Genomic DNA, 9,421 nt, shown 5'->3' with positions numbered 1-9,421 from the left:
CAGCCATGTGAGGGGATGGCGGGGGAGGGAGAAGGGGTCCCTTGAGGGGAGCTGCAGTGGGCTGGGCACCCCCACTGAGGCATGAGGGGATGGGGTGGGATGAAAGATTGAAGGTGAACTCGGGCAGAGGTAGAAGGAACACCTGGTAGGTTTTGCCTTTGTTTCTCACCATCCTACAAACCCTTTTTAATTTGCAATAAATGAATTTTCTCCAAGCCAAGCCCGTTTGGTCTGTTTTGATTTCCCTGTCATTACCTCACCCCATGAACTTCCTCACTTTGTGTGCTCTCCCTGCCCTGTGAAGAGAGGAGCAGGATCCAGTCTCTAAAATTCCTTCTTAACTCAATTTCATTTACTCTCCACCTCCTCCTATTATAGATTTCCATTCTGTTCTTCCCAGTAGCTCACTTTATCCAAGCACAGCCATGTTCCCATGTGCATTAACCATTCCTATTTCCCAGCAGGACCAAAACATGTTCATGACACTCGCTATCTTCAACTGCAGCAGGCAAAGGCTCTTTGCACAATAAATTCAGCTCATTGTAAGAAAATACACAACTGGAATATACAATATGGTCTGAGAAAGTACACAACTGGAATATACAATATGGTCCATTATGACGAAAACGAATCCATGCTGCTGAAATCTCACAATATTCAGAAGCATAGAAGTAGCAAAGACCTTGTTTTGCTTTGCACAGCAAAGTTAAGTCTCCATACATAGAAAGAAATATTTTTTAGATTAAATGTTTTGCAGTTTTTTTACACAGTTTTTCAGCACATGAAAACACAAGAGGCCTGGAACAGTCACACTAACATGCACTTCTTCCAAGCTTGTGTTTTATCCTCACAATCACCTCTCTGTTTACTTCAACCTTTTTAAAAGCCAAGATTTCAAATGTAGAGAGAAGTGTATACTCACTGTAGTACTGGCAAATCTGAAGTAATCATTTTTGCAGCACTCTTGGAAGTAAGAGCTACATAGAACTTCTTCTCAAAGTTATTATAAGACAACTACTTGGAAACCTCTTTCATGAAAAGAATGTCAAAGTCCAGTCTGTAAGAGAGAGAAAAAAACTTTTAGATGTGACTCCAAAATAGCAATACATTGAATAAAACATGCTGTCAACAAAAAAGGCCAATTTTGAAGTAGTATCACTATTAAACCGCAAGAACTTTAGAATGGATGACCCCAAAATAGCTTAATCATATTCTTGCATTCAGTTTTACATTTCTGTTTAGGTAACTAAAAATAAAATAAATAAAAATTAAAAAATAAATGTTCTGCATTACCTCCCATACTTCTTTACTTCTTTATATGTGTGTTTAAATGGCACTACACCTATTCAATCAGACTCTCTGGCTCACAGCTTTGTGAGACTGAATTTCACAAAACAGTCAGAAGCTGTGCAAGGGTCTAAGTGCAGCAGGAGGTATTTTAACTTAATGAAACTGAAGTTGTAAATTTAAATAATAAAGTAGACTGCATCTGTGGTGTCACTACACCCACAAGTAACATTTCTCTACCCAAAAGACTACCAAAGAGTTGACTAATGGCAGCAGATGTGACTTTACCATTAAATAATGGCACAACGTGACAGATTCAATAATCCTCACTGCAATAAAACACAGAACTGCCATCCTAGTCTTCTAGAAAAAGCAAGTTCTGGAGGAACGAAGTAGATTTGTTTCAGTCTCCCCTTTTACAGGTCCTGGGCTAATATGAAGAGCTGCATGAAGCACTGCAGCTCAGCAATGGCAAGGAATACCAAGGACTCAACTGTGTGTTTTTAAAACACAGGATATGTTCAAACTCTTTTACTTAAATATTAATTTCCTCTCGATGGACATTTTTTCCCCTGTGCACTAGCAGCTTTGCACAAGGCAGGAGGAAAATCCAGCCAGGAAGAGGTAACATAAACTGCACCAAACAAACCAGTACAGCATATAAAGTATAACTTCCATCCTGCTACACACACATCAGTGTTTATTTACCAACTGTACAGAATGAACAGGCTTTTTTGCCTCTTCATATTACAGTTCCAATTAGACTCACAGTTGCATACAACTAGTTCTTCCAGTACTTACTACTTTGTGTTACCAACAGTTTTACTTACAGTGCCTTCTCATGAAATTTACATTTTCTATACCATATAATTTGCAAGCCATTTTGTTGCCAAACATATGTTCACAAACAAGAAGTTTGTTTGGAGCTAAAACCACCACTCCAGCATTAATGGTTTAAAGGGGCCAATACACCAGGCTGATGTAAAATTTCCCCAGTTTCACTATGAGACAGAAGTTAATCTGAGTTCTCCTTGAACAAAAACATCATATATGCTATTTGTGCTATTTCCATAAGCATTTCTTCATTAAAGACACTACTCATTACTGTGTTTCAAAGGATGTGATTGCTCCTAACAGGGCAATGACATATCCAGTCCACAACATAAAGCAACCACTTCAGACACTGGTAAGAATTTATCATAAAGAAACACAGCATTAGATCAAATTAAGTTCTGAGTTGACTTCCTATAAGAAAAAATAAAGGCAATGGTCAGATCTCTGAAATGGAGAAGTTCACTACAACTGGAACAAGACTTAAGAAAAAAGTATTTTTTTGTATTCACACAAGCAGTCTCACACGCACACATGCTTATGCTAGCTGGATGTCAAAGGAAAGCTATCCATCTTAGACCTTCAGATTATCTAATTCTAACAGGATTCATGGCAATCTTACTTTCCAGAAAAGCTTTCTAAAGAAGTTCAAGGCAATTTATGTGTGCTCCAGGTGAGGTATCTTCCACAGACATTTAAGGCATCCTGCACAACTACTATGTGGGATTTCTTTTTTAAATTTTCCTTTTCAACCTAATCACCCTTCCCAACTGCTGGCTGTGCATGTTCAGATGTAATCAGCAGCATTCAGTTGCTCTAGGGAAGTGCTCTCACACACAAGGAAAAGGATACTTGCTCAGAAATAGCTTATTTGAAAAGCAAAGTCCTAACTTAGAAGTATGGAGTGAAGGGTGTAGAGAGCCAGAAGCAGAAGACAGGACCAAGGCAGCTACACTCACAGTGCTAGGGGCAGAAAACAATAGAGCAGGGAACTGCAAGGGCCTCTGCTGCTTTCTCCTTGTCCTTATGCTAAACAGGGAACTGCAAAACAGGGCTGGAAGAAGCCTCTCCTCTGTGGTAAAGTTCAGACTGGACCATCAGAAGACAACAAAGTTACACTCTTGCATTAATACAGCCACTGTGTGACAAAATACAAGAACTGTTTGACAACTGTGGAAAATTCATTGATCCTTGCAGACTACACAAGTATGAACCTTTGTGTTTTTCTGGTTTTAATAAAAGAAATACTTGTTTCTGAAAGATGAAGTTCTCATAACCAAGAAAATCAAACTCTCTCTCTTTCTCTCCTTCTACCTGAGAATAAAGTCATTGAGTAAAAACATCCTGGAAGCTTGAGACACATAACTATTTTGTCATCTGTCATGGAAAACAGAACAGGGGGAGGAGTACTTCATACTTCAGTATTTGGAGTTATTTTAACTATAATAAACACAATACAGTCCTTTAACATGCAGTTAACTGCTTATTTTAGTTTAGAAAAAAAAGTCCGATGTTTAAATTCAATCCTAATTATAATGACCTTTGTATCTTTGCAGCTTTATGAACCTGCATCTCTCTAATTTAAGATGACATAATTTTATGCTGGTCCAGTTAAAATTACCTATAGAGGAATATAAAGCAGGTAGTAGAAGACACCATTTAGTTCAAACATACAATGGGAAACACTTGTTTCCCTTTTTTACCTGTTTTTCAAGCATGCACAATAATCAGGGCAGACATGATGACCATTATATAAAACTCCTTTTATAAAAAATGTATTTTCTAGTATATTGTTGTTGAAGAAACACTATAATAAACCAAACAATCTCATAATGAGCTCCATTTTAAAAAGACTCTAGGATTTTACAACAATGAATCCAATATACGCATTCCATCAATATTTCCTGTGGTTTTTACGGACACAAAAAGCTACCCACGTTTTTTGCAGTCCTTAGGTTGTTTGCCTCTCCAGTGCTGAAGTAATCCACCCATTTTAGCCAAAAACCAAACAAATTAAAAGACTGACAACATCCTGACAGAGTCCTTCCAAGCAACTCTCTGATAGCAACAACACCAAATCAAGTTAAATTATCTCTATTGTAGACTAGGTACGCACATCTTATAAATTTGAACCCAAAACTTAAAGAAAATCAACTACTTAATCCAGCAGTTATTATATTATTATTTCCATTGCCAAGAAGACACCCAAAACAAAAGATAGCAGGCATTAGGCTGACTTCTAATACAAAATCCTTTCCTTGTTGACCAAGTCACCTTATCCTTTCCAACTGCAAATTACATTCAATCAACAGCTCACACAAATGAAGCAATGTCTTCTACAATTAACTGGTCATGCCTTTTCCCCCTTCCTTCATTTCCCATTTCCAATGACCCTGCTCTCTCCCTCGGTGCTCCCTGCTGGACTACATGATGGTGTGTCATGCTCCTGCACAGCACCAGAAAACAAGACATGGAAAACTCTAGTTTTTCCTGGTTTAGAGACAAGATTTGTCCCCCCAATATTCTTGCCCAAAGCCTGCATCTGACCACTAGGAAAAGGCATCAGCACAAACAACAATCCTGCACTCTACACCCAGGCAGAGCTTCCAGCAACCAGGTGAGAGAGAAGAGAGGATGAGATGCAGGCAGATCAATTCTAGCCTTCACTGCTTTATCCAATGTCTTGGGCACACCACAGAAACCCCTCCTGCCCAGCTACCCACCTGCAATGTGAAAATAGTATCTAGAAACTGCAAACATGAATTCTAAATCCTGCAGAAATAGAAAAATAATCATCAGGAACTAATCTTGTAACAAATTTACCAAATACCATGGTGTGTTCTGCATCACTCAGGATTTTGTTTGCTCTAGATTAAATATTCTATAAGCATAAGCTTTATTTCTGCTAAAGGTTTGGAACTTGAAATATATTAACTCATGTTGACCCTACAGCCACTTGATCTAGAGCCAAATTAGATCACCACTCCCAGGTCTGATTCTGAAAGCACATAGCATCATTTAAGGCCAAACAAAGCACAATGCTCATTCAGCCCATCTTTAAAATAATTTCATTGAAGTTCTGTGCACAATACATATTGCACTCGTATCACATTCTGTAAGTACTTAAACCAAAATTGAAAGCCCAAGTTATAGAAAAATTATCATTGAGCACTAGTGAGTTCCTCACTACTTATGGCACACAGCAAGCTCTCTATGTGGTCTGCAGCATTCCTAATCCAGTCAAACCATGACAGAAGGAGGAAATATCAGCATCAACTAGGCTAGCACAGCATGGCCACGCTTCACTTCCTACACCCATCAAAGTCATCCTGGATATATTGTTAGTAGTACCCCACATCCCTCTCCAGTGTCCCTCTGCTGTTCTTGTTATCCATTCCAATACAACTTGCAGAGGCACACCAGTGTCAACCCCAAAATCCTGGGAGAGGTGCTGGACACACCACCAGCTGCTGCCATTCAGAGGGACCTGGGCAGACTGGAGCACTGGACACACAGGGATCATGTGAAGCTCAATAAAATGTACAGCCAAGAACAACACAGAGAAGACCTGTCCACAAAAGTGGATTAGCATTAGCAGATGCTTATTATCATTGACTTAAGTTTCTTTTCTTCCAATCCTTATAGGTATTACCAGACATTTTCCCCATACCTGTGGGATCAAAAACTACCTTGTGGCAACCATTAGTTGTCCATTTAAACTGCCTTCAATTGCAGTTGTCTCCTCAGTTGCACCAACATGCACAACTGACTCTACAGGCAAGACAGCTGTTGCTGCTTCCTCTCACCAAATGCTTTTAGCCTAGACAGGTCCTGCCCAGTCAGCCAGAAAAATCATCTGAAGTGTCACATCATAGCACATGAAATTATTCTGTGCTGCTCGACATTCCAAATGCAAGACCTCACACTGAAAGGCTGCACAAATCCCTTCTTCCAGAGCTGGGAATAAAATCCTTACGTGACAAAAACATCCGAGCCATACTACCACGTTTCTATACTTAGTTCTCTGTCTCTAAAAATGTGTGAGCTGCCAAAACCAATCAGTTTTTCTGTATCTTCTGCTACCATTTCCAGAAGGTAGCAGCTAATAACTGTACTGTGCAGGTCTGTGCTAAGGCACTGACACCAAGATCACACAGGAAAGCTGATACAATCTTTTAACCATGGCTACAGTAGCATAATTAATTTAAATGTCACACATCACTCAGACAATTGTTTGATCTCCAGTGTTTAGTCGGATAGCTTTTAAATATATTTTCATATACTGCTTGCTTTCTTCTAATGCCTAGGATGGCTAATACTAAAAATACTAATCAATGCTTCATTAAAACAATTGCTGTAGATCTGGCTTGCTCAACAACAGAAATGTTATCATTTCAATTTTTAATTATAATTTTTTTAAATAAGTGTAAATTTGATGGACTGAGCATATGAAAACAAGCTTGCCCTCCCTTTGTTATTCTTACAGACTCTTCAGACGTAACTGCTCCTTCTTCTGTGGACACTCTGAAACACCTGACCTGATTTTCTGCAGCACTGAGCATTCATAACTGTTGCTGAGATCACCAGGGGCTACAGGCACTCCACCACTCAGAGGGCAAATAATTATGAGCTGATTGCACAAGGCTAAGAGTTAAGGCACTGACTTCTAATGTTAGTCCAATATCTGGATGATTAAGGCCTATATTAACAACTTGCTCCTTCCCATCTGTCCATTAGGATAACATCAGACACCTACCAGCCTCATGCCTACCTGCTCTGAACACAAAATACACAGAACAAAAAGGGCTCTACTAAGTTATTTGTACTGTCCTCAGGCTGTGTGAATGAATAGACGGACCCCTGAAGCCTTCTGTTTCATTGCACTTGTATTTCCAAAACTTAGGAGTCTTGAGAAGATAAACTCAATTGCCTTTTTTAAGACGACACAAGAGCATTGAGAATCATAAAAAAAGCCCATGGAACAAGTTTTAAGTTGAGAGAGATTTTGCTTATTGTAGAAACTGCAGAGTCAAGTCATCCTCCAAACAAAGCCTGAACAATCAATAAAAACTTGCAAAAGACTGAATAATGAAAGGGACAGTATAAAGTATAAAGGCACAGTATAAGCATGAGTTATAGAGATAAAGTTATCAAGGTAATTCAATTCTTCCTGCTAAAAGGACCACCCTGATCAGCTGATGCTTACTCAGCTCACTAAAATGACCAAAAGCTTCTTGAGGTTTGGCACAGCTGATTTTAGAGGGCCAAGCCAATGTTCCAGGAGGCTCTAACACATCTGTGCACAGGAAAGCGACAGGAGGGCACAACTGGACACAGATCTGACTAAAGAGGATGACTTCTTTTCCCATATGTAAAAACTGCTGCAAAGGCAATGGAGAGGGACAGTAAAGAGTATTTCTCAGTGGGAACACACAAGCAATGGGTGTGTGCTGCAACAAGGACAACTCAGGTAAGACATACAAACCAGACAGGGATCAGTGGAGCTCTCCAATAGTGTGCTCAATCAAATGTGAATTACTCACCACTGCATATTTTTGCTTTTCCCAAGTAGATGGGTTAAGTTTGTCAGGTGCAACAGGCAAGGTCTGTGGTGAAAGCTTATTCAGAAGAGCTTGAAACAGCTGGGAAAAGCCAAGCCAGACATGGCTTTTTGGACACAGCCTGCTTTAGGTCTGAAAACATGGCACAAGCAGAGCTGTGCCTGCTGGAGGGAAAGGCTGGGGACTAGGCCAAATCTCCATACCCCTTCTTACCCCTGCCTCTTCTAATGTTTCTGGGACTTTCACCTTCAATCAAACACGTGTGACAATAATTAAAACTAAATCCAGTGATTAGAATCACACTCAAGCACTGCAGTGAGTGCTCATTCCTAGAAAATAATCCACATTTAGAGGAAGGCAGGAATCCCTGGTAGAGTCAGACATGTAGAGGGCCACAGAGGCTGTAGATATTTGTCTCTGTGCAGCACAAAGCACAGCAGGCCAGGAGCTCACACTGTCTGCAGGCACACCAGAAGCACTGTTAATAGATTTTTATGCTACCTCAGAAAAGTGTTTACTCATCTGTAATTTTTCTCAGCAGTGGACATCTGGTGTTCTATTATTCATTGTATCTGGAAAATTGCCAACAATAAAACCAATTTTCACAAAAAGGAAGCAAAGCCTGACATGAAGAATGCTGGAATAAAGGAAAAAACTCTCAGAATGGTTCACATTTTTGTTCTCTTTGTCTTTTATTTTCTCCTCATATGGGGGACTCTGAGTAGAAAAGCCAAAAGGAACTGCAGAACATTTTTCCCAGATTATAAAAGAAACAACCATTTTGAATTCACATATAAATTAAAAACTCTGGCAAATGACTGATTCTGGTACTCATTTGAACATCTGGGGGTAGTGCACAAAGGCTAGATGAAAATAAGGTCACTAAAACACTAACTTAGCTGCTAAGAGAAAGGATATTTAATGGTTAATATAGAGACTTGTATATATCAAGTAGAAGAAAATGTAGGACCACTCTAATGTGTAATATTCCACCAATACGCTGATAGGCATCTATAATACTCTCCTCAAAAGAACACAAACACATAATGGTTCTTCAAAGGAAGGAGGTGGTGCTGAGGACTTTGTTAAAACATTCCCTCCTCAAAACTGATCCCTCAGGAAGCCAACATCTCACACTCTGAGCTTTGGAGGAACAGCTCCACCAATTCCTTCATTGCCAGACCCATCAAGATCCACAGCCTTGCAAAGATGACCCGATCCTAGATGCTCAAATAGCAAAGATTTCTGGGCATGATCTCAGAGTGACTGAGGCACTGAAAGCCTCTCCTCAGTATTCACATCTCCTCCAGAGATAAGCCTTAGAAAGTTTTAGGCTAAGAGTCTTCCAATGCTATCAGCTCAGGAACTGGAAGATCCTGGTGCACCAGTTTTCCCGAGTCCAGGGAATTCAGCAATGCTCCAATGACAAAACCCTGTGGATTCCTGTACTGCTGCCTAACAACAGGTTGGAGGCTCAGCTTAACCCTCAGCTTGATGCAGCTAACTGGTATCTGTTCCACTACAGCTCCTTATTCACCCAAATATCATCTTTCTGTGAACATGAGGGTGTGTGGATATTTTAAAATGAGGTACTTCTTGTTCCAGCTGCTCAGAAGTGATGTTGCATTTAAAGTAGGGATTAGTAAATATCCAACAAGCATTTTATAAGGAGCATAGTGCTATCTCTCTGCAGTGAGGCAGTCTAAATACCTTCGGTTTTAGTAACCATTTTTACTAGCATT

General features: G+C 39.7%; 1 protein-coding gene across 1 annotated transcript in view; it reads right to left on the bottom strand.

Moving 5' to 3' along the window:
* The window catches only part of STAG1 (stromal antigen 1), a 113,492-nt gene extending 112,439 nt beyond the window's left edge, over positions 1-1,053 (bottom strand). The window contains exon 1 of the mRNA XM_005425032.3: positions 923-1,053. Coding sequence (XP_005425089.1) covers positions 923-951 — 29 coding nt within the window. The 5' untranslated portion in view covers positions 952-1,053. The remainder of the gene's footprint in view (positions 1-922) is intronic.
* Positions 1,054-9,421: the final 8,368 nt, after the last annotated feature.

This window comes from Geospiza fortis, unplaced genomic scaffold, assembly GCF_000277835.1.
Source record: "Geospiza fortis unplaced genomic scaffold, GeoFor_1.0 scaffold118, whole genome shotgun sequence".
In the NCBI taxonomy this organism is placed as follows: Eukaryota; Metazoa; Chordata; class Aves; order Passeriformes; family Thraupidae; genus Geospiza; species Geospiza fortis.
This window is presented reverse-complemented; position numbering and strand designations above follow the sequence as displayed.